General features: G+C 38.7%; 1 protein-coding gene across 2 annotated transcripts in view; it reads left to right on the forward strand.

The window, feature by feature from the left end:
• LOC135708320 (uncharacterized) overlaps positions 1 to 27,098 on the forward strand; it is a 501,509-nt gene that overhangs the window by 398,859 nt on the left and 75,552 nt on the right. For both annotated transcript variants that reach the window (XM_065230335.1, XM_065230323.1), the window contains exon 3: positions 13,612 to 15,216. In XM_065230335.1, coding sequence (XP_065086407.1) covers positions 14,493 to 15,216 — 724 coding nt within the window. In that variant the 5' untranslated portion in view covers positions 13,612 to 14,492. The remainder of the gene's footprint in view (positions 1 to 13,611; positions 15,217 to 27,098) is intronic.

Raw genomic sequence — 27,098 nt, forward strand, 5'->3', positions numbered from 1 at the left:
AAGGCTCGCTTCACGGCATCGAGACAGGCGGGTTGTGTCACAGTATCGACACGAATTTTGCAGGTTTGGTATTATGACAGTTAACATAACTTTATGTCAAAGTTAACCTAACTGATGTTAAGAAATTGGAACAAATTAGTAAGTTTCAAAACAATGAAACCATCACAAATCATGCCGTTAGCGGTGCTGGTGGTGTAGTGGTAAGCGTGATTGTCTCTCACCATAAAAGGACTGGGTTCAATCCCAGTTGGCGCCACCGGGATGTTCTGAGGCATAACATCTCTGATCACGCCTTCCTTCGAAAGGGAAGTAAAGCCGTTGGTCCCCGGTCCATGAGTTGATGGGTCGATAGGTAGGGTCCAAGTGTGGGAGTTCCCTCCCTGGCGTCGGTAGCATTGGTGCTCAGCACGGAAAACAAGCTCGACGGAAAACAAATCAAGGAAAACAAATCATGCCGTCAACATTAACTAGAGGAAATGTTGGCTTTGGCAATACCTTAACGTATTATCGTCAGGGGTAAACTAAGTCCTAGATCACAATAATAAAGACGATAACTCTAAGATCTCATAAAATATCAAAACAGTGATCAAGGAAATCTAGAAAACGTGGAAAAGTAGGGCATTCGAAGTCACCGGGAAAAACTTATGAATTTCGATGACAAATCCGGAAAACATTTACGTTATTCCGAGAGTCGAATGACTTTTGCCAGTAGTGAAGAGAGAAAAGTCACGTAGTGATGTCGTGAATCTCCATTTAATTTGCAAGTCACTTCGACTATTGGAATAACCCCCATTTACTTAATCTTTTGATTTTTGAATAAAATAAGATTTTGGACCTTTAAAAATTCTCAAGATTCTTGGACAAGACTAGATTTTTTTCGAATAAGTTTTTAGAAGATTTTACAATCGATGGGAGAACTTTCAATGTTTTTAGACTCCATGTTACTTGTGTGAGTTCATAGTTTAAATATTAAATACCTCTGCGAAAAATTAAAAATAAATTGTGAAGAGGACCCCAGCATCCATGAAAAATACCAAGTAAATCGAATTTTGAGCGTACAATTCCAAAGAAATTCTTTGAATAATTTAAAGAAAATTCCGAGGATAATTCCAGGGGCATAACGAAACGAATTTCTGGAGAATTTTAGGAAAACTTTTAAGCGAAATTGCAGAAGAATTTAAAGTAGCAGTCCACGATAATTCTGAACAAAATTTCAAGACAATTCTGAAGTGAATTGTTTGGGAATTCAGAAGAGAATTACGTCGAATTTTGAATACAATAATAGTAGGAATCTTCAGCTAATTACTAGAAAAAGCTTTAAAATTCAATTCGATGAAAATCTAAGAATGTTTTTTTTTTTTATGGATCTGCAGAGAATTTCTAGACTATTATCCCTTAATTTTTTTAAGGGACTCTAGAGAGAGAATATCAATCTTATTTTAGAAGAATTTTGAAATAAACGCTCGGAAAAGATTCAAAAGCAAATGTTTGAGAATGTTCTAATAAAATCCTGTAAAGATTTTCGATTGAATTTTCAGGAAAGTTAAAATATAGACACATTTTGAAGGTCCGAATTCAACCAAGAAGAAATGCTGCTGTTCCATTTAACGTAGTGATTCTTTCGGTTTCAGTTTTATGCTTAATTTTAATGTATGTCGCACAACCGGAAAAAAAAAATCTAAAATTAGGGCAAATATCGGGAAAATACAGGAAAACTACTAATCGGAATTCACTGGTCACCATGAGATCTTCAATGTTCCAAAATCCCAGAATTAGAAGAATGAAGTCCTAGTAAATTTCATAGTTCGGCGTTTCAAATATGAAGTAATGAAATTGGGTTGTTAGCGGAATGCTTAAATAAAACAGCAAAAAAGGGTTATCTTCCATTTAGTTTCACTTCAATAATTTTGGTATCCATGACAGATACGTATTTCGACTAAAATGTGCAGTCTTCATTAGTGTCATTTCCACTAAAGACTTACCAAAAACCTAACCTCCTTAAGTACGCATCCCCTAGGTAAAAATGTCAAGATCAGATTTTATCAAGATATAAAAATGAAACTACGATGTGTAGAATCGGAACCTACCTAAGTAATAATAACCAAAGGTTTAAGTAAAGTATAGGAGAAAAATCTATTCAAATCTCTAATAAGGAAAAATCCCAAAGGCTTGGTAGCCATCATAATGAAGTAATTAAATTGGGTTGTTAGCGGAATGCTTAAATAAGACAGCAAAAAAGGGGTATCTTCCATTTAATTCTATGCCTCATAGCATCCCGGCGGCACCGATAAATTCAGCAACCGACTAAATTTTCAATAGCGTCCAAAAATATCCATTAGTATCGTCCCAATGACAAGTTCATTTAGATAACATTGAAAAATAGCAGATTTTTAGCGATGGGCCCAATCTTTGATCCATACCCGAGCAGGAACGAATACTTCGATACCTTATATTGGTATGGATGAGCCTGACATAAGAGAAGAAAATACCAAAACATAATACCAATAAAAAAAATTCGCACAATACCATTCCAATACCATATTATGATAATGCAATACCAAAACAATGCCACCCACACTGAGGAAATTGATCATATTTTGTTTATGTGTCAGATGAGTTTCATTTGTAGGTTTATATGTATTATTGTTTATATTATTTTTAAATATTCAGGCTGGTGTTCCATTTTATAAAAATAAAACTACAAATATGATATATTTATTCTCGGTCACTACATACGTAAAACATATTGGAATAAGGGAAGCCCTATATTCATTTCAGTAAAGATAATGGTTCCAGTGGCAAAGGCCTAGCCGAAAATTACGTCCACGAGAAAATGAAAGAGTGAACCTTATGGGTTAAATATTCTATTTGCAGTGATCTATTGTCTATTTTAACTAAGCAGACATCTTTTTGGAAAATAGGATTGATGCCTCCCGCCCTCTCCCTTCAAAAATCTCAAAATATTGGAGAGGCCAACAAAATCAGCTCTATTAAGAATGCACTCACTCTGCCTTTTGATGTATGATATGGTTCATGATAATTGTCTACCACTCATTGTAGTACGGAAACCAAGTCCAATAGCAGTCAGCGCTCCTCACTGTTTGATTTGATCAAACTTAATAACCTCTGATTGTCCTCAACATGTCACTATATGAAGTGCCAAAAACGGGTTTGGTGGATCGATTAGTAAATTCTCCTATACGCCTCCACGGGATGATAGAGAATCTCCTTTCAGTGACATGATCACACAATTGGTCCTAAAACGAGCCGTCCGACAGAATGATACCCCAATGAGTGTGGAGAAGAGCCCGCCCTCTTTCCACGACATGTTAACAAAAGGGAGTTGACAATTTCACTCTCCCCATCCAAATTGCTTCAATTGAGTGCCGTGGTGGTCTCTCCCCTTCCTATAATTTATTTGTTCTTATAATAATATAATGTTTTATATGTATATGCTATCATTTTGTGAAAGTATATACGATGACTTACCTGATGATGAAGTAACGTACCTAACTGATAACCATCTTCCTTCTTGTATTTGGTTGGACTTCTTGTAAGTGGTTGGCCTAAGGTCTCCTATCCCCTGATGGGACTGCCTTCTTAGGTGTAGCTTCCGGGGAAGAGCATTTCTTATTCAACCGCTGAATGCCAGTCAGACGCTTTCGACACTCGAAGGCGAAGCATTTCTTCTACCGCCGTGCTATTTGTACCGCGCCTGTGTTCGCTTTGAACCTCCTCATTTTTGCTGATGTTTCAGCTGGTAGTCGTTTGTAATCATATGACTCGTGGAAGCATGAGGTAGGGACTTATGGGGACCGGAGCTAGGAATCAATCTCCTTCCAGGTTGTCAACTCACCATTTTGTAGCCCAATTGTCACTCACTTTGCGTTTTATCCTAAAACTGTACATTTTTTTAAAATTACAATTCATTGTGATGTTGGACAAAAAATTATTAATATTTGCATCAGCCTATTGCGCTGAAAATAATCCCTCAGAGTTATTTTTGCGCAGGCCAAAGCAAATATAAAATATAAATTTTCAAAGTTTAATTACCGCTACCAATGTCAATATGATATGCTTTTCTATAATGGAGCACTATATTACATTGAGAATGGTCAATGGGCATGAGCGAAAAAAAAACCCGAATTTATCCACCTATGGTGTGATCAGACCCTTCTTACTTATTCAAGTTTATTTATTTTATTGTCATTATCAGTGACCAAGCCCCCCACCCCCGTGTCATCCAGTGACGCTACGCCACTGCCTGGGGGTACCCGGAATATATCCCGGGTGTAGTCTATTTGGTGAGGCTACCAATCACCTTATCATCGTATTTTAATGTGATTTAATGGGTTTTAATTCAATTCATATTCAAGCAACTTCCCCGGGGTACCCGGAACATGTCCAAGTGAGTCCAATGTGGTCTGGAACACTTAACACGACTTGCATTGATCTTATTTTTGAATTCTGTAGCAATTTGATGTGTTTTGATACGTTTTCCGTTAAATCCAGCGTGAAGGCCCATATTCACCGGATCTTATTCCGGCCATATCTCCGGAACCGGTTCTTCGATTCCAAAACCGTTCAATAGCGTTCAATGGGACTCCAAGACCTATCATTTGGCGCCAAGTTTGTACAAATCGGTTGAGCGGTTGCTGAGAAACGTGAGCGCATTCATTTCGTTACATACACACACACATACACTCATACACACATACACACACACACACACACACACACACACACACACACACACACACACACACACACACACACACACACACACACACACACACACACAGACATGTTCCGATCTCGTCGAGCTGAGTCGAATGGTATATGACACTCGGCCCTCTGGGCCTCGGATCGATAGTCGGTTTTTCAAGTGATATCTATACCCTTCTTTGTAAGAAGGGTAAAAACGGAGGAATTATTTTCAGTGCAGGAGCCTACTCTGGTGAAAAATGTGCAATAAATATGAGTAATAATTCACCTTGCATTCCTCACAGAATTTCTGTCAAAAGATCACCCCCAATGCCGAACGCCTGCATACGCCTCTACACGATCAACGAATGCCTCCAACGAGAATCACAATTTATATTCAAATCAGGTTTCTTCCCTTTATCCGTTTGAGGTGACCGATAGTGCACACCGTATCTATGTATTTACCTTAGGCTTCCGTGCATTGCTCGCAGTTGCACATACATACGTATAGGCTAGGTTTCGTGGGTACACGTGCGCCAACGAAAGTTCTCCGCTGCCCTCCGGCCAAGCTCGATTCAGTCAAACGTAATTTACATGATCATTAGTGACAATTGCTACTCATTGTCCCATTGGAAAGCCCCCCCTCCGAAAAGTCCCCTTCGAATCCACTGCGACCAAGGCACGCCTGGCCTCCCGTGCTGCTTCTGCATGCAAATACCTACCACAGCCGGCAGCCGGGTCCCTTTGAAGAAGAGCTCGTTGAACACACCTTTAGTGAGGCTGCTTAAGTACCGGGCGTTTCATCTTCTTACGTAAAAGACAGCAAGCACTTCTGGGCTTTACGGATTTGCGCATCGTGCGGTGCCATCATCTTCCCACCCAGCTGCATGTACCTACCTACGAGCTAGCCAATGATCTTGGGTTTGTCGTGACTGACCCGGCGTGCCGGTACTGGAACGCTATGTCGCGTTATCATATTGTTTTGATTCGGTCAGATCTGCCGACGCTCGGTGATTTTCCGTTTCCCGATGATTATTGCGCTGAAATTACAACCCGTACGAGATTCCAGTCGTGTAATCAGGGTTGCCAAAAAGCAAAGCTGTGCTTTTGTTCCAATAAATCTTTTCATATAATTTTTTGTCCAGGAAATCTCAGAAGATATCGGTGTTATTAGTATATGCATTTAATGTTTCAAAAATGCTCTTAGCAAAGAGATTAAGCGGTTTTTCTAACGGAGACATTGAACTTATAAAACAATGTATGCATAATAAATTACCATTGACATAGCATGACAGAATGCTTCTGACAGTTCTTATTCTCCTTTTTTATCCCTCAGAAAAAAATATGTTGATATAAGAGTAGGTTATGAGAAAATATGAAAATAAATGTTGTGCTTTTAAGCCACTTAAGTTTTTGTTTTAAAATGTTTGATCATCATTTAAAAATCTATGTAATCTGTTTAAAACCGAAAGTTCTGTAATCAATTAATACATATTCTTGGTTTTAAAGACTCTGTAAAATCTGTAGTTTTGTCAACCCTGTGTGTAATCACGGCTAACCATCTCGGGATTTGACCTTGAACGCTCCTCTGCGCCGAGCCTATCACGCAAAATCGATTTCAGGCAAACACGGCAATTCCCCACAACAAGCCGTGAAGGTTTCGCGTTGTATAATTTTAAACCAGCCGTAAACCGGCTGCCATTATTGCTTGATGCTCGTATATTATTAGAAGAACGTCCGATCCGTGACCTTAGCCAAGCCGACGAAACGCTTCTGTGTCACCTCAAGTGCCTGGCGGGACGCGAGGCATCTAGCGTCTCGTTTATTTTTCGTCGACAATTTACTTAACCAAATTGGCAATTGTTGTCTTCGAAGGCGAACAAACACCACACTCCGAATGTATTTTGGACACACACCTGCCTAAAAGGCGAACGGGTTCAAAGTGTCATTATGCTTCAAATGCAGGCCAGGGGGGGGTGGAAGTTGAAGGTAAACCACTTTTGAACGTGTTGGTCAAAGAGTTGCAACTCAACTCAGCTCTGAACGTTGGACGGTGCAGTGTGGTATGATCGGGTATACAGCATTCCCTCCATATATGCGGTGGGTGGTACCGCCCACCCACCGCTATTTCTCGGCTGTCCTTGAACTAATTGAGCTGATTTGCTGTAGATAACTATTTATGGTTGATACCTAAAATCAACGTAATTAATTAAAGGACAACCGAGTAATAGCGGTGGGTGAACGGTACCACCCACCGCATATATGGAGGGAATGCTGTTGTTCCGCCTGGTACGGAGTGAATTTTAATCAACAAGATTGTCCGTCACATTGAACGTTTCTCTGGCCTCATAGCAATGTTAATTATTTCGTGCCTTGTTAATTTGTATGATAATCTACCTATTGGTGCGCTGCGGTGGTGGTGAAGGAGATGACAGATGTTAGATATGGACTTCCTTCCGTGCCATCAGGACGGTGTTGTTGGTTGGATTGTTTTGAGTTTCGATGCACTTTTGTTGATCGTCCTTGAATTAGTAAACTGAATAAACAAGTTGTGGTTAGCTTTCTTGATGGTTCGCGATGTGAGCAGAGTTTGAACAAGTTCTCGGTAACGTCTAGTGCACTGAGGCAAATGGACTTAAAAATTTCATAAAGCTCGACTTGTGAACAACATATATGAATTTCTTAAGCGTGAATTATGAAAGATTTTCGTCTAACATAACGAACGCCTTTAGCAGTTCCATTTTCTAAAGTGTTAAAAGACGAGTGGTTAACACACGAGCTTTGTAATCTCAACGTCCATTGATCGGTTCCAGTCTGGTTTATTATATTTTTTATCAACATTATTTTTAATAATTCAAATCAATGAAATTCATACTGATTTCTAAACATTCTAAAAAAACAGCTACAGTCAGGATGCCTTTTGTACGTTTGCCACTAGATCCGTATAGTATAGACAATCCTGGAACGGATCTCATGAAGATCTGCAACATCTATATAAGTAACAATAAGTAGTTCATTCATAAAAATGATTCTAGAATTTCGCGATTTTTTAAAAACCCTTGTATAGACATCTTATCATAATGAATACGAAAGGCATGACCACAATAAGAACATTAGTAAACAAGGGCTGGTCCTTCATATAATCCGATTGGCCTATGCTCGAGCTACTAGCGGGTCTGGGTTCAAGTAGCGGTCACATCAGTGATATGTACTTCTATTTAGACACCTCTAGTAGCGTGACAAAAGGTTGCTTATTGCATGTCTTGACGTACTCAGGAGTTTTGTTTAGGTGGCGAACTCTCAGTTTTGCAACTATTTTTTGGCTCGTTCACTTTTATGAGGCCCTCATCAAATTTTATAAGGTCACATCTTGGAATTAACTTGAAACTGTTCATTGAGTTCTTTTGCAGATTTTGTCAGAATATATTTTAAAGTTTTTTTTTGAACTATATTACAAATTAGATCCTTTTGAAACTATCGTCCATTTATCCTTACAGCTCTACTCGGAAATTTACTATGATTAACTGAATGATCAACATTTAAGAGATTTTCACCCATAGGTCATGCATGATTGTAGTCATATCATCAGTAATTCTGCCGTAGAATTAATTCTTTTTGAATCCAAATCCAAATTCCCTTAGAGTACTCGCTTAAATTCCGTCTGATTTGCTTTAGAGCTCCATGGAATTCTACTCAAAATCTCCATAGCAGTCTCTTCAGAACTAGCTTAGGATTCATCTTTCGATCTCCTTAAAAACAATCTTGAAGCACTTCTCAAAATGACATAAATTATTTGTTCCATATTCAAAATAAATTACATTCCATTTTAACCTAGGTGCTCCAGTTACTACAGTAACTTACCAGCCTTAATTGTTATGATATATATCTAAGTGTTCTTACATTGTTCCTGCCTTGGCAATTCAGTATTTTAAACAAGGTTTTCAAACCTGCATGTCAATATAACAATTGAAATCATAAAACTAAAAACTAAAATTCTAAGTATAAAGGGAATTAATCGTTGCAATTGAGGATTGCAACGATTTTTGCCTGAAATTATTAATAATTTTATTTGAAATTTTTTCTAAAGTCTCAACATTCGAAATTCTATGTACTTCGGTAGTACTGTACCCGGGAGGCAACTTCAAAAACATCTTCAGAACTTTGTTCTGAATCCTTTGAAGTGCTTTTTTCCTGGTAGTGCAAAAACTAGACCATAGTGGCACAGCGTAAAGCATGGCCGGTCTAAAAACTTGTTTAAATATTAGAAGTTTATTCGTCAGGCAAAGTTTGGATTTCCTGTTTATAAGCGGATACAAATATTTTATATATTTGATACATTTGGCTTAAATGCCCTCAATGTGATCTTTAAAAGATAATTTTTGGTCAAGTATTAATCCAAGATATTTCACTTGGTTTGACCAGGAAATTGGAACTCCGTTCATAGTGACTATGTGACTACTACTAGGTTTGAAAAAGGAATATTATAAGTTGAGTTTTGGAAGCGTTCGGAGAAATCTTCCATTTTTGTAAATAAGAAGAGAAAATATCTAAACTTTTCTGCAGTCTGCTGCAAATAACACGAAGACTTCTTCCTTTAGCGGAAATGCCTGTGTCATCAGCGAACAAAGATTTGTGGCAACCCTGAGGTAAATCAGGGAGGTCCGAAGTGAAAATGTTATACAATATAGGCCCAAGAATGCTACCCTGAGGAACTCCTGCACTAACAGGTAGTCGATTGGATTTGGAATTTTGGTAATTTACCTGCAGAGTTCTGTCAGTTAAATAATTTTGAACTAATTTCATAATGTAAAGTGGAAAATTAAACTTTTTCAATTTAGCAATCAAACCTTCATGCCAAACACTGTCGAATGTTTTTTTCTATGTCTAGAAGAGCAACTCCAGTTGAGTGGCCTTCAGATTTGTTTGAACGAATTAAATTGGTAACTCTTAAGAGTTGGTGAGTAGCTGAATGCCCATGGCGAGATCCAAACTGCTCATCTGCAAAAATTGAGTTCGTATTGATGTGAAGCATCATTCTATTTAAAATTATCTTTTCAAAAAGTTTACTTATTGAAGAAAGCAAACTTATTGGACGGTAGCTAGAAGCTTCAGCGGGATTTTTATCCGGCTTCAAAAATGGAACAACTTTTGCATTTTTCCATTTATCAGGAAATGGAAACATCTGTTATATAATTTTACCAGGAAAGACAAGGTACTCTCTGAGAGTTTTTTGATGAGGATACAGAAAATTCCATCATCACCTGGAGCTTTCATAGTTTGAAACTTTTTAGTTATAGACCTTACTTCGTCCAAATCAGTCCCCCAGGAATCATCAAAAATATTTTCCCGAGAGAAAATATTCAGATAATCCCGAGCAACCTGATTCTCAATAGGACTAGTTAGACCCAAACTGAAATTATGGGAACTCTCGAATTGCTTAGCAAGTTTCTGAGCTTTTTCCATATTTGTGATCAAAATTTTACCACCTTCTTTAAGCGCTGGAATAGGCTTTTGAGGTTTGTTTTAAATTTTTTTGTGAGTTTCCAAAAGGGTGTGGAACTCGGGTCTAATTTAAAAACATTATTTTCAAAAGTTTTGTTCCTCAGGGCAGAGAATCGCTTTTTAATTTGTGTTTGCAAATCCCGCCAGATAGCTTTCATGGCAGGATCGCGTGTTCTTTGATATTGTCACCTACGGACATTTTTAAGACGGATCAAGAGCTAAAGATCATCGTCTATTATAATTGAATCGAATTTAACCTCGCATTTTGGTACTGAAGCAGCTCTTGCTTCAACTATAGAAGTAGTCAGAGATTCTAGAGCATAATTAATTTCATCTTTGGTTTGCAAAGGAATGTTTGGATCGAAGTTATATTCCATAAATGTTAGATATTGCACCTAATCAGCTCTATGGTAATTGAAAGTAGAGCTGTTGGGATTACACATTATTTCTTGGGATATTTCAAAAGTTACTGGAAGGTGATCAGAACCGAAGTCAGCATGAGTAACCAATTGGCTACAAAGTCGACATGAATCAGTTAAGACCACATCAATAGTTGAGGGATTTCGTGCAGAAGAAAAGCATGTTGGGCTGTTTGGATATTGAATAGTGTAATAATCTGCAGAACAATCATCAAACAGAATATTGCCATTGGAATTGCTTTGAGCATTATTCCATGAGCGGTGTTTTGCATTAAAATCACCAATAATGAAGAATTTAGACCTATGACGGGTAAGTTTCTGAAGGTCACCCTTAAGAAAATTCTTTTGCTGGCCTACGCATTGGAATGGTAAATAGGCAGCTATAAACGTAAGTTGTCTAAATTTTGTTTCAACAGAAACTCCCAAAGTTTCAAAAGCTTTGGTTTCAAATGAAGAAAGAATTTTATGTTTAATTCGTCTATGAACAATGATGGCAACGCCACCATAGGGTCCATCAAGACGATCATTTCTATAAATAAAATTATTTGCGTCCTTCTTAACCTTATGGTCAGGTTTAAGGAACGTTTCAGTTATAACGGCAATATGCACGTTATTAACTCTCAAAAAGTTTAAAAGCTCGTCTTCATTATCTTTAAGAGATTGAGCATTCCAATTTAAAATATTTAATGCTTTAAAATCCATTACTGAATTTTAAAGTCATGAATTTTGCTCCAGTTTGAATAGCATCAAACATGGAGTTAGATTTAAGTATATCAGAAATCATGTCAATTAATGATTTCTGTAAAAATTCCATTTTAGGGGCAGTAATGCTTTCTAAGTAAAAATTGTCAAAATTTCCGTTAGAATTACGTTCGTTAGTATTTTGATTTCTACCCGGTGCAATAGCATCATAGGCAGCTCCATTAACTCGCTGAACATTGTTAGCAGCGAGGGGAGTAGGTACAGATGCAAAATTTGAAGTAGGGGTGATATTTGTACCTACGGGTACGAATGTAGAATTTGTTCCTCGCTGACCGTTGTTAACAGCAGAGGAAGTTGGTCGGGAACGTTGAGCGTTTCCTACCTGTCGGTTGGAACGAGATTGTAGGATCGCTTTGCGAGTCTTACATTCCCAAAAATTGGATTTGTGGCTTTCACCACAATTTGAACATTTAAATTTCTTAGGATCTTCCTTCACAGGACAGTCGTCCTTTGCGTGAGAGGAATCACCACAATTCATGCATTTAGCTGGCATGTAGCAATTTTTAGTTCCATGACCCCATCCCTGGCACTTACGGCACTGGGTGAGGTTTTGAAAATTTCCTCCAGTCTTCCTGAAGTGTTCCCACTTCACTCGGACATGGAGCATGAGGCTAGCTTTTTCTAAGGCCTTAAGGTTGTTTAGTTCACTAGAGTTGAGGTGAACTAAATAAAAATCATTAGAAATCCCGTTGCGCGAATCACCAGGACGGGATTTCATTTTCATTTTGATTACTTGGAGTGGCACAACTCCAAGTAATTTTGCCAGTTCATCTTTGATCTGATCCAGGGATTCATCACTGGGCAGTCCTTTCATGACAAACTTGAATACACGTTCAGTTTTGGTGTCGTAAGTAAAAAATCCGTCCAAGGTTTCAGCCAATACACGGCATTCACCCCGACGTCCAATTTGTAGTGAAAATATAACTTTCACGAAGTTCAAAAGTTCCATGTGAAGAGCATGGAAATCGGAAGTGGTTATCACAATAGGGGAATCTTTTCCTTCTTGGCATTAAGCCGGGAAAGTTTACTAGGTTTTAGGTGAGCAATTCAAATTGATTACTCAAAATAATTTCATCAGAAGGGGGGTCAAGAGTTTGCCCCTTTCTTTTGCGTTTAGGCGCCATGCCGGCAGTAAATTTTTATCCAAATCGACTTCCAAGCAGATTACTATAAGAATCTGAAGGATCGAAGAGGAATTTTCCAAATCGATATCCAAGAAGGATTACCTCGGGTAGGAATCAAGGATCAAAGAGGAATAAGAGTCAAACAAGATAAGATAGAGAATTTACAGGTATTTTAAGCACTGAAAAGGGCTGTTTAAATTTGTTGTAGCTTTAGGTAGTAGTAATACTTCCTTCAGCAAAAAGCAAATAGATCCGCACGGCAAGAGAGCACGATGCGGACTGAAATGGAACAAACTGCTTTCACTTTCGGTTCAGCTATCTCGAACATAAGTGAGTGAGCACAATTTGATGGCAATATCGGATGACCTAATCATCTAACGGATCTAATTGGGAGACAATTCCCGATTCTGAAACGGATATTTCTAGTGACAAATCAACGTCGAATGAGGCGTCATCCTTTTTAAATTCTCTAATTATTTCAAAGCAGTTGATTACTTAAAAGTAGGTGGGCCTCCCTTAGCCGCAGCTATCAAGCAAGACCATGCTGGAGGCGGCTGGGTTAGATTCCTGGTCCAGTCTAGGAATTTTTCGGGTTGATAAATTTCTCGACTTCCCTGAGCAGAGCCATGATTGAACTTGTCACACAATAATACTTATGCAAAAATGGTACATGCTTAGAAAGCTCTCAATTATCAACTGTGAAAGTGCTCAAAGAACACTTAGTTGAGGGCCGGCGTTAAGTTCCAGTAGGGACGTAATATAGACAAAGAAGAAGAAGAAGAAGGTAATCGCCAACAAAGTAAGATCAGTATAGAAATCAAATAAGCAAACATCCAAGGTCTCGTAGTGAAACTGATAATCCTCAAGTTTGCGAAAAAAAAATGCGGATCAACGCCATCATAATTATTTATGGATCCGCCGATTAAACGACGAAACCACCATGGTGCACCAGCTGAAACCATAGTTTTGCACCATTTTTTTTACCTCTACATCAAAACCACCACCCTTTATAGCCAGCAATCATTGATCGCCACGATCGATTTCAGAAATACCTCTCGACTAATGCGTGATTTTTTCGCAATTTCTCTGTTTTTTTGCAGACAGGAGCTTTATACCCCGACCTGTACACACTTGAACCTACAACAACAACATCAACATCAACCCATAGCAACGCGGTGACAAAGATCTGTTTCCAGCCCGTAGCTTTCTGCAAACCTGCCCCTCCCTAGTCTGCCTCCAATAGCAATCGACCAACGCAAGCCTGTGGGCCTCCTAACTAATTTGAAGCTTTGAGCAGAGCACCCGCAAGAACCACGACGCCGTTCGACGCCACTTGCAGCAGTACCAACAGCAGCAGCAATCGAGTTCAAGGCTTTCCTTGGACCAATCAATCGACACTTTGTAATTTGCGCCCAACGAGTGGTAGTAGCAGTGCCAAGGGCTGAAGAGCTTGAAACAAATGGGCTTTGGTGTGTGCCTGTGGGTCGATTGATATGCATCGCGTAATTTAATCTAGAGCGGTGGATTGTTTTTTTCTCTTTCGAAAAAGCCTCGCGGTATTGTGTGTATTGAGGTGTGTGTGTATGTATGTGCCAGACTTGAGCAACAACACGGCTGGTGTATGGTGGCGGTTGGTTGGTGCTCGAGTTACGTAAAGTTTCAGTAGCGAGCAGTGAGAAGAAATTGTAGCTGAAAACTGCTAATTTCCGTTAGATAATTTTCCGTTCCACAAGCAAAGTGCAGAGGAAAAACAGAAAAATGTGAGAGTTGTTGGAATTGTGTTGCAGCTTCGTACCAAGATTTGCACGGTGCTGTTTTCGGTTCATATTATGTGATTTAATTAGTGTGCGCAACCTTCAGAGTTTCAGAGCATGCATACGGCAAGGACCATGTGATTTCCATTCGAAGAAAACTAACGAGCATCGCACGAATCTAATTGAGAGTCAATTTCCGCTTCTAAAACGGAAATTTGTAGTGTAACATGGCTTCTAGTGACAAATCAACGACGAATGAAACATCGGCCGGACCGGACCGGAAACTGGAGCCGGCAGGCGGAGGTGAAGCCGGCAAGGATGAGGTGGACTTTGTGCCGAAAGTGCCCACCTCGGTTGACAGTGAAGCGTGTCTGACCTGCAGCAAAAATCAGAAAACCAGTGGGACCCTGAACAACAACTGTTCCCACGGAAAAACCCTGGACAAATTCAACATCTTTCACCTGAAGCGTCGACCGAAAAGTGATCCCGGAACGGGAACCATTGCCAAGCATGCCCAGCAACGGGAGGAGGCTAACGATGCCAGTAACAACAACAACAACAATAACAACAACAGCAACAAGAAGAAGAAATCTCGTTTTGTGAAAAGTGCGTCCATAGCGCGGATTTTCGGTAATAACTACAATACCAAAAAGTACGAACAGGATAGTGGAGCCCTGCTAAAGCTCCAGCAGTTGAAGCGAAGCTTTCTCAATAGTGAAAAGTTCCACAAGAAGGATCCCGCCACGGCGAACGCCAGTGATAGTCAGGAACCGCAGATTGGCGATGGATGCTACGTGAATGATAGTGAAAGTAAGACCAAAGCGATCCTATCGATAACGCGCGGTTTGGGGCGGCTTTGGAGGAGAAATAGCCACAGCATCGAGATTAGCCGACCGGATCCGGAGTTTAAGGTGTCCTACCTGGGCAATGTACTCACCGGATGGGCAAAAGGTAAGCGCAGATCGGATAAATTGATGAAAGGATTTCATTTATTTGCATCTTCAACGCTCAGCAACTTGTTGAGCGTGAGAGACATGCATTCACTTGACTGTTATTATTGAAAGGCATGGTCGCTCGTTAGGGGTCGGGTTTGCTCAATTGCTGTTATACCTCTCTAGTGGATGGTCATTGGGAAGGAGCAGTCGTGTGGCCCACTTTTTAATAGCTTTCATAAAAAAAGGATTGAGATCATTTGGAATTATATTGAGAATTATCTTGGAACTCTCCTCATTTCAACTCTCCTCAGCATTGCATAATTGTTCTTCTAAAATTCGCTTATAATCTCCTTAAAAAAATGTCATGAATTGTTCCCAGAAGTTCTCTTGGTGATTGATTTCCTTTGAATTGTTATCAGAATTCACTAGAAATTCTTGTTAGGATGCCTTTGGGGCTTTTAATAATGTTCGTATACCGTTTTAGACCCCCCCCCCCACCCATTGTGCAGACAATAGCCAATTTGTATGGACTGTTGACAATCCTCAACCCCCCTTCCCGTCTATCTTATAGTGTCTATGTGGTTTATGAAAATCCCTTAGGAGATTATGTCAGAATTTCTATGGAGATATTATTTTGAACTTCCATAGAATACTCATCAGAATTCATTTAAAGTTATTATCTGCATTATTTTTAGAATTTCTTTAGAATTTTTTCCGAAATTCTGTTTGAAATTTCCATCAAAGTTATGTTAGAATTCTCCTTAGAATTTTCCTGGAATTCTCCTCATAGTCCAAATCAGTGTTGGGAAAATATCTAAAAAAAAATCTCACCAATGCCCAAGATCACGCTTGATTTTCGTAGACAAAAATCAACATGCAAAAGCTGCGGTTGATTTTGTAAGCTGTGATATCGCAGTTCGGAATATCAAGCTAACAAAACTCACCAGCTGCAAATTCCAACAAACTGTGGTGAGATTGGGTTTCATGATCTTTGCTTTACACCCGAATGCAACCGAAACTTCCATAACGGCTGGCAGTAGTGTCTTCGTGTCTGCCATCGATGAAGAGTAGCAAGAGATAGCAAACAATGCTTTCTCTTTCTAAGAAAACGATGTGCAACGGAATCATTTTTGTGTCGAGTCAACTCTCAGCATGATTTTTGCACGTTGTGAATAGTCTCGCAATATCGAAGGAGCTTGAAAAATCAATATCAAGCATGATATTTTGTTCCAATATAACGCGTGATATTGCGAGCGCATGAGAGTGGAAAAATATCAATTGATTGCTGATTTTGCCAACACTGGTCCTAATTTAATTTTACTTAGAGGTTCTTAGGAGTTAGAGTCAAAATTCCTTGGAATTCTACGAATTCCCTAAGAAATCTACTCAGCAGCCCCTTGGTTAAAAACCGGGAAAAATGTATTCTATGAGTTCTATTTTGGAACTGTCTTCAGATTCAGATTACCATGGAATTCTCATCATAATTATTCTGGAAATAATGCCAGAATTTCTTAGGAGTCAGAATACCTTTGAGTTGTGGAATTCTCTTGGATTTCTCTTAACAATCTCCATGGGATTCTCTTCAGAATTTCCAAGTTATCGTTTTTATAATTTTCCATATAATAAACCTGATGCTCTGAAAAAAACCTGAGAATTAGTTTGAAATTATTATCAGAATACTTTCCCGAATTTCCTAGGAGTTCGTTCCAGAACACCCTTGGAATTTTCCCAATCCTCTTCTCTTGACAATTTTCTGTCAGCGCATTCATATCCAAGAGCCTTGAAGCAGTTCCGGTGTTACTTCAAATATTTTTGGTTTTACCAATACAAGCAAGCTGCAGAAAAAGTTAACGAAATCGAGTTATCGTTCTATGAACGCATCTTATTTGTCTTTAGCCTAACCATTTTATGTAGCAAAAATAGAGCGCAGGATAAAGCACAAGTCTGCCAAATGTAAGATACATGGTTCGAGTCCAGTCTGTCTTTTTAAATTTGTTTGACGTGATTTATTCCTTTCAACGATAAAGTTATAACACCAACACACTATCATTCTTTAACGAAACTAGCTACATAACATGCACGAATCTATTTTGTTGTAAAAAACAATGAATGAATTCGTAGAACAAACGAGCGATTTCACTGTATAAACGAAATTTTGTTTTCAGTGTATGAAACTTCCGAAAAGACCGCAGTACTTCCGAGAAGTCTATACAACTTTTGAGAAGTTTGTAGCACCTTATAGAACTTTCATGTTCGCCAATATTGTGATGATGGCTTTGAAGTTTTTTTTTAACTTGAGCAGCATTTTAATGAAAACAAAGCAATTTTGAGTAGTCCACAACTGTTTGAGCCTCGCGTGCATATTACAGATATACACAGTTCTAAAAAGTAGTGTAAATTTCTGTTCAGTATGATGCACATAAATGGAGCGTCACATATCATATAAGTTTACATTATATATCATGTAAAGTTCTGAGACATTTCATGCAATGTAGCAAATATTGTATACAAAAGCCCATTATTCTAAACAAAAATGTTTACAAGTTGCTCGGTTGCGTGAAATGAAACACAAGTTTACGTGAATGAATGTTTACATCACTATTAAAATTCAGAATTTTTATCTGTGTAGAGGACCACTACTGTAAAAAAATGGACCGTCGGCGTAGGAAATCGTAGACCGGCGCCCAAGTAACATTTTAAGTTTTATTGAGGTTTTAAAGCACTCTACAAGTCTAAATCATGGTCTACAGTACCCTCATAAACCCCAAATTGTTACTTGGGCGGCGTGACGATTTCTGAACATTCGGCGCGCCGATAAAATTATGCCGGCGCCGGCGTGGCCCAAACAGTGCCGGCGGTGACGGCGTGGCGTGACGGCGCACACCTCTATATTTGGCAAGCAATTTGCACGTATGGTCGAAAGAGTAAATCTTTCGTCACTACAGACACAATCAACTAGAAGATTTACCAAAAAGAGTGCCTGCAAAAGCGATTGCTACCCTTCATCAAAAGCCACAAAGAAAAACCTTTGTCCTGGCCCGATTTGACATCAAAACTGTGATGGAGTGGTACGAAGTAAATCAAGTGAATATTGTCTGGAAATGCAAAACTGACTGTTTGGATTACCCTTGACTGAGAAAGCCATATTGAAGAAATCTTCATGCGTACCAGTCGAAAAATCTATTAAATAAATTGCTTTGGTAATAAGATACAAGCGTTTAAAAAATCTCTACCGTGTCTCACAGAAAGAAATTTTGAAAATATCATAATTTTATTTACTAATTTTGAAACTATCATCATTTCATTTAGTAAGTCGGTTTATAAGAATTTTTTTAATAAATTTCCGGAATGTCCGCTACTAGTAAACGCTACTCATATCCATACCAATAAATCATGAATAGTTAAGCAATCAGCACCAAAATTTCTGAAATTTAGAGGAGCAACCATAATTGTAATTTGAGAAGGTACGGGCATAACTCGCCATAAAACTTAAAAATACTAATCCAAATGCTACGATGTTTTATGTTAGACGTTTCGGTCTTTGGACTTAGCCTTTCTCAAGGGACATACGTTATGCCGTCTTTCTTTCAACATTGAAATTTGCTGATTGTCCCGTTATTTTTTTGTAATTTTAAATGTTCTCGATACTGCCATTCAAAAGCACAGACCTTCCTTAAAACGATCTCACAATATTCTAATGTTCATGTTGTTTCCAAAATTCTCATGCCCCTCTCGAGACTTTGTAGATGATTTCGGAAATACCCTGAGGTTCTCAGAGCTCTTTTAAAGTTTCAGCAATTTTATAGAAATTATTTGATCTGTTTCGATGTTCTCATACACACCTAGAAATAACTAATTTTACATGTGACGGAATCTATCTTTGACATACAAGATGAGACGTAAACAAACATGTCATGTAATATTAAGTGCTCCGAGACTGAAAAGTTCGTTGCTCGACGAAAAGTACGTTTGATTATGCTATATTTCGCGTCTTTTATGTCTCAAATTGATGTCAAAATTGACGCTCGTATATGTCAGTCTCAGTGCACCTAAATTTACCTGATTTTTTCTAAGTGTGTAGCTTCCCTAAAGCTTTCTAAATTCTACTGATACAAACGGAACTGTACCGAAAACTATTAAATTTCCCTGAAGTTCTTTGGGCTTGTTAAGTTTCCAAACTATTTATGATGTTTTGGAGTTCTCTGAACTTTCTTGAAATTCCCGTGTTGTCAAATTTTAACAGAAGTTAATGAATCTGCTTCCAAGTTATTGGAACTTACCCTTACGGATCTTTAAGCTTACGCTAAATTTTAGACTTTTCTGAAGTTTCAGATCTTCTTGAAATTTTCTTGAAGCGCAATAACACTCTGGAAGCATCCCTGAAGTCCCGGGGAAGTTGAAAAACAAACTTGTGGGAGAAGACGGAAGAACCTTTCTAGCGAAGCCAGAATAAGGGAAGTCGAAATAACTTTCTGGTAGGAATCGGAAAATATCTTACGGGGTATAGTGGATGGAAATTTAAGAGAATTTTGGAAGTTCGATGAAACATCTACGAGAATATTAAATAAACTTCGGGAAGATAAAATATGAACATTTTGATGGACGTGGCAGAGCCCAACGCCGATGGTGCGATCGAACATACTGCCCACCAATAACAAATGTTTTTAATAAATTTTAAAAGAAGCAAAATCATTCCCATGCTGAATTTACTATGTAACGCCGCGGTCCAATTGGCTAATGTTTGTCGACGCAACGGTCCGACAATGGACGCAAGGGTCCGGCGGGTGGACGCAAGGGTCTGGTGGGTGGACGCAATCCATAATCCAACAAGCACATCCACGATCTGGTAAAGCATTACTATGGTCTGAATATGATCTAGCACTGGATATTCTCAGTAGTTGATGATTGAAGTGAATTGGAACAACGATGGCGAAATGTTCCATTTTGCTCTAGATGCAGATGAAATAATGGCGAAAATTATCCAACTTTCAATGGCGATGACGATAAACTTCCCACAAGTACAATCCTTGTCACGGCACCAATCTTTTGACCAGGATGTCTTTTCCTACGTTGTGTATTTATATAATCGTAATTTCACCACTTTAATTCTGTTTATTGCCTCCGATAGGCATCCTGACGTGCTCGGAGGTAGTACGAACACTTAACTTATTACATTGATATATATTGTCTTCTCTTATGTGGACCGTACACGATTGCTTTTATTGACAATAATCGTATTGTCAATACATTCAATATTGACGTCAATACATCGGTATTGACAATATTTCTGTATTCACATCATCAATATTAATGTCAATAATTCCCCTTTGCGTCAATATATTGATACGTGTGGGGTTTGCTTTAGATACTGCGGCACAAAGCAATGCAATATCGATTATATATCATATATTCTACTTTTCAAAACATAAACAAAATATAGAAAACATACAAAAACATCTACAAATGGAATGACGGATAAAACTATACTACTACAGAACTGATCGCTACACGGCGAATGAGAACGACCCAAATTTGAGTTTAGTTCACTCATAACCGCCAAAAGTGCAGGAACTCAGCGATGAGTAAAATTTGTCACATGTTTTCCCAGGTTTTTCCAAGATTTTCCAGGGAAAAATCCCGAATTTGAGAAAAGTAATGATTGCATTCGCTCAGTCTATTGGTACTACTCCGAGACTGAATAAAATGTTCGTCAATTTCCTCATTATTCGGCAGATTTTTTAGATTCAAAGTGTTTTTATGTTACTTCATACGCGAAGTTAGCGATTTCCAGAGTTGGTTGGAAATGCTAACATGAAGCTTTAGTGTGATAATTTATTAGCTAGAGAATGATCTTTAGAAGAGGGTAGGTGGATAGTTCCGTTAGAGTACGGCAGTATGAAATTTGAATGGAAGTTGAAAATGAGCGAAGGGCCATTAATGCGACAGTTAGGGTACGGCCAGGGTAGAAGCGATTCGCGATGCGACGCGACGCGACGCGAAGCGATCGATGCGGAAGCGATTTTTAACGCGACTTGATAGCCAGAGTGAACGTGATCAGAAGCGATGTCGTGCAATGAGATGCAAACAGGAGTGGCCCAGAGAATTATTTGTCGTTGCTTCCCTTCTCTCACTGTTCACATGGGTGATGGAGCTTGATGTCACATTCCGTCAACGATCAATAGAGTGAAAGAACGAGCGAGACGACGAATTCACATGGCTTCACATGTTTACCGCTCATTGGATGTCTTCATATGTCAATGTCATTGCCAACGCACTTCAGTTTACAAGTTTATTGAAATTGTACAGAAATGGATTTCTCTGATAAAGAATATTTTGCTTCTGATGCTGTGCAAAGAAATTTTTTTTTGAACTTTTGAAAAGTTCGTAAAGTTTTTGAGAAGCATGTAGAATTTTTGAGGGATTCGTAGAGGTTCTTTCTGAATATTGGAGGTTTTATTTATATTTGTGTCATGGATTGAAAGTTTAAAAACCATATGGTTTGGTTCGGTATGATTTAAAAATCATAACATTATCCATTCTCGTTTATAATATATTCTAAAACATCTGACTACAATCAAAAAGAAGCTGAAAAACTCTTATAACTAATATCACCCTCACTTTCAGTGTGCACGCTTTGGGAATTTCTATAGAGCTTTTTGACGTTTAATCGGCGCACACTACTGCACCATTTAAATCGAACGAGTGCGAGCAAGAGGGAAACAGATTAGTGGGAAAACAAACCGTGCATTCATCCATGTGTGCTAGATAGAGAAAGACGATTAAACGTCAAAAAGGTCTATACACATAATCAAGCACAACTTGTTGAATTTTAATCCTAAGTTCCAGTCTCGGTTCCAGCTTGTGGGGACCGGGGCTGAAAAAATCATTAAAATTCATCAAAGTTCACTATGGATGAAACATTAATTTCATAGTGAATGCTGGTGATTTTTTCATTATTTTTTCAACCCTGGCTGGGGACCCTCATTTCACCGTCCTGGCTGTTGGTGTGGGTGGAATTTTAAGGTTTTCGGTTGATTTTCGGGGTTTCATCTGCTGCCTCAAGAACTGCATGCAGATAAAATATGGCCAAGTGCTGTGGCAGCTTTTATCTCCTGCATCACCGGATTTAGGTACCGGAAGCTTGCGCAGTTCCCTAGCGTACGTATCTCGAAGGTTCTTCCACTTTTTTTCAATTCATTTGCTGAAAATACACTATCAATTAAGAATTACAAAAAGAGTCGAATCAGTCATGAAAATACGTGCTGCTATAAATAAGGCGAATGCACCAAATTTGTGAAGTTTGTTCCCCAGTACAGCGAAAATAAAATATTAAACTTACCGGGAATCGAAAACTTCTTCTCGAGTTCCTTCCACCCTTTCTCCACCAGAACACGGTTCCTGTATTTTCGGGATGTTTGATCCCACAATTCTTCCCGCAAGAAAATAGCACCGATAAAACATTCTGCATCGATTCCGGTGGTAGCATGTTCTGTTTCCGCCATCGTGAATTCATACGAAATCTGTTTGCAGAAGAAAAAAACATAAACGACTTTTCGCGCGGAAATCGAGCGACAAACCAGTGCATGCAGTGTTTGGTCGCAAGGTAATCGCTCATCGCGTCGCATTCGTTCGCGTTCACCGTGGCATGTCAGGCTTGTTCTTGCTTTGTTTAATGTGCAAAGGCCGGTCGCGCGACTTCACGCGACTTCACGCGACTTCACGCGACTTGTCAAAATTCGCATCGCGTCGCGTCGCATCGCGAATCGCGTCTACCCTGGCCGCCACCTAAAGCTTCATGTTAGCATTTCCAACCAACTCTGAGATTTTTTAGGTTTTCCACAGGAAACCATGAGACACATTTTACTCATCGCTTAGCTCCTGCACTTTTGGCGATTATGAGTGAACTAAACTCGAATTTGGGTCGTTCTCATTCGTCGTGTACCATCGCATCAGGGTACTGCCGCTATAAATTTTCAAATGTGGCTGAGCCCAACGCCGATGGTGCGATCGATGAAACACATGTTGATTGATATGTCTGCTCCCAGTTAGTTTTGATTAAAATAATAAAACAAATCGGATTTTGAGCTGGTTACACATGGAGTGACCATGACTAACCACCATGACAGGCCTAGATGTGAATGCGAGTATGTAACGTTTGATCGTTTGATATGAAACTGTTCTACGATTACAAATATTTGGTATGCAAAAATATCACTTAACCACAGACAAACAGACGTAACTCTTTGAAAAAGTTCTTCTTGAAAACATAGTATCTCAAAATATAGGACCTCAGTAACGACATCTCTCGGGCTTCTCGCGGAAAACAAGCTTGCTCGCTAACTCGCAAACAATATTGCATAAAAGTTCTATAGAATGTATAGAAACGTCAAAGTGATCCGATGCCATCGCTGCGGCGAGTAATTCGTGGAACTGATAATATTCAAATCAACCGTTAAATGCGTGAACGAATATACACAATGAAGTGTTACGTCTGTTTGTCTGTGACTTAACCATGGACATGTCAAGAGCAAATTTTCATTACGTCGAATGTAATAAAGGTAAACAAATTCGAGCTATCAGTGTCAATCGATGCTCCTGCTATTACACTATATACTGTCCGAATATAGGATCACATCCCATTTTTAAATTCATTTACCAGTCGAATTGCTTTTTGACGTAATCACCTTCCGATCAAAATAGTTTTCGATGTTACTTAAGTCACCCGATTTCTATGGAGATGCCGTTTGCCTTAAGTGACAGCACTGAGAAACCCGTGAAAAGTGTACTTTCGTCGTTTCGCTTTCTCATTATTAAAGTGAATTAATCGAACTGTTTGTTGCTAAGAAGATTTCGGTGGTTCTAAAATGATGAATGGACTGCACATAAGGAGACGTAATTGATAATTCTCCCGAATATCTTGGTAAATACACTTTGACTTAAGTAACAATAGGGGCCACCAAACGACGTATAATAACTTTTGACTCAAAAACCAGTATTTCTTAGCATGAAAGCTAGCGATTTGCCTTTGTATGATTAAAACCCGGCTAAATATGTTAAACATTGCTATCACTATGAGATTATATGTGTTTAATTGGAAATAGGAATAACTTTTCGGTCATCAAAACAAAACTTTATTTTTCTCGGATCGGTGCGAATGTTACTTACGACATAATGAAAATTCGCTCTTGATGTTATTGTTTTCATCCCATTGTGATAAAGAGCTTCAGGTTCAAACACGCTTATGCGAAACGATACTCCTTTGGTAGGTTCCTCAACCCCTTCCATATTCCCATAGCTCTACCTATTTCCAGTCCTATACGTTTTCTACCATCCCATCTTCTGTCCTTTATTTAACGTCGGTCTCTGTTCCACAATCTAGTGCCAATCACTGACGGACATCGATTGCCATCTATTGAAAATAGAAGCTTCGAAGACACGGGCACCGATTCTTCTAGCGGGACAAACAATAAAACGCGTAGTTTTTATGTTGCCCAACGCTGTAAAGCTGTAAAATTTATTAAGCTCTTATAAATAATATGTCAAATAATATGAATTTCAGTTTTTTTTATAGCGAATAAGTAACGTATTAGGCGTAGTAAATAGCCCGTGCTTTCGCTTCTAATTATCATATCACTTCTCTTGTTACAGTTTCTTTAGATTGTAATCAAAGCGAAAGCACGGTATCTCCTTAACTTTAAACAAAATGCACTCACCATAGACTACAGTGCACTTAGTCTTATGCGATGTTCTTGGTGAGGGGTGAGCCAATGCGTTTTTTTCGCAACACTCCCGCCCGTAACACTTCAGCATCACGAAGTTTTATTAGTTCATTCGGCGAACAATATTAACGTTAACACTCAGCCTTTGGATCGCTGACGGAAGAACGCAAAGTGTGTTGTTGAACCAAGTAACATACACGCGAGAAATGTTGAGACAAGGATCACTGAGTTGCTTATATTCAAACGTTGCGAGTAGATCGGCTGAGTTGGATGAATTGCCATCACAGGATCCCGTTGAGTCCAATCCCTCGGTGTGTCCCTAATGATTAAACCACATTTGAGTGCGTATCTTCGGTTTCTGTGATCCGATACGACGATCCGACTATTACTCACATTGAGTCCGCAGGATTGAGGTTAAGTATATGTTTTGGTATACATTCATGAAGTTTGCTCATGATTTCAACTCGGATGATTCATGATTTCGGGAACCTTAGCTGTGTTACGCAAAAATAGCTCATGCTAAAGTCTTGAACGCGCAAAAATTGGTCAACTTCAAATTGGTGTATTTCTGTTAAAAATGCAGAAAAAAAAATCAGAAATGCTGCATTTGGAAGTTGAGTGAATGTATGTTGAGTTTTGCTATGATGAGTTTTCACCGTTCGCTCTCCAGTTTTCAAAATGACGTCCAAGCAAGAGGAGCAGCGTGTCAAAATTTTGCTCGCGCAGCAAGCGAATCCGTCTTTCTCACGACGAAACTTATGTGAAGGCGGATTTCAAGCCACTTCCGGGACAGTAGTTTTATACTGCATCAGGAAAAGGGAAGGTGGCTGAAATTTTAAAAACCATTAAACTATCGAAGTTCCCGTAAAAATATCTTGTCTGGCAGGCCATATGCACGTGTGGTCTAAAAAGCGGCATTTGCATTACTACGGGAACCATCAATCAAGAGATCTACGTCCAGGAGTACCATTCCTAAAGCAACATAATAGACCTGTGCTGTTCTGGCCGGAAAAAGGCAATCGAGTGGTACGATGCGAACAACGCGGTTGTGGTACCCAAAGACCACAACCCTTCCAACAGCCCAGAACTCCACCCTATCGAAAGGTATTGGGCCTTGGTCAAAAGGAATCTAAAAAAAAAAACAACTAATAAATCCATGGAAAACGAGCAGCAGTTTGAATCTAACTGGCGTTCGGTGGCGAATAAGGTTGATGAGCAGCGTTGCCAGGTCATTTTCAGAAAAATCTGGATCTTTCAAAATATAAAATCTGAAATAATCTGGAATGCTCCTAAAAATCCTGTTTTTAACATAATGCTATTGAAATTAAAGTGATGTGCCAATCTTCCGTAAAAATCGGCCAGGTTGATCATCTGGAATTTATTCAAAGTATACCAGAATGTTTATGAATTCCATGTTTAAAAAATATATAAGTATTGACACAGTGTTCCCAAAAAGTTTAAATATCCATTACGCAGCATTTCAAAATTGATTTAAATTTTTGGTATAAAATATAGCAGTAAAGATTCAAGCAACTTTGATGGGATGATTTTTTTTACTTATAGTCGATTTAGTCCTTACTATTTGATGCAGTACCAAAATATGTCTTAAAGACTTTATTAGTTCTAAATAATTCTAATATTACTTTGTGATTGATCAGACTTGACATCTCATTCTTGACATCATTCAACTCACAACACTCGGTAGACCAGTAGGCAATTTTATTTCAAGCTAAAATTCTCCTGGCTGAAGTGAGAATCAAAGCATAACATCGTGGTACTCACTCACAGTTTACCTAAACTACGGGTAACTCCACATGACCATTACCAATAATTTATACCAAAGAATAATATTATTATATAACTAAAATTAAAGTCTGAAAGCGTGTCATTTTTGAAGTCTCAGGATCTTGAAATGATTCTAAATTCTTGGATTTATATTTTTCCTGGGTCCCAGATCAAGAAATTTTTTGTTAGTCTGAATGTACTTCATTTACAGAGTTCAATTTTAATCATCCTAGAATTTCATCATACTGCTATTCTGGATTCCCATAAACTAATCTTGATAATATTCAAACCTTTTCACTAACATTCTAAGAGTGCCTAGCATTATCTCTTGTAATCGCTTATAAAACGCTCTCTGATTCCACAATTCCCTCAAACTGGTAATTATTTCCATGAA

Source organism: Ochlerotatus camptorhynchus, unplaced genomic scaffold (genome assembly GCF_037179485.1).
Source record: "Ochlerotatus camptorhynchus isolate MF236.1 unplaced genomic scaffold, CSIRO-AGI_Acam_v1.1 ptg000027l, whole genome shotgun sequence".
Classification (NCBI taxonomy): domain Eukaryota; kingdom Metazoa; phylum Arthropoda; class Insecta; order Diptera; family Culicidae; genus Ochlerotatus; species Ochlerotatus camptorhynchus.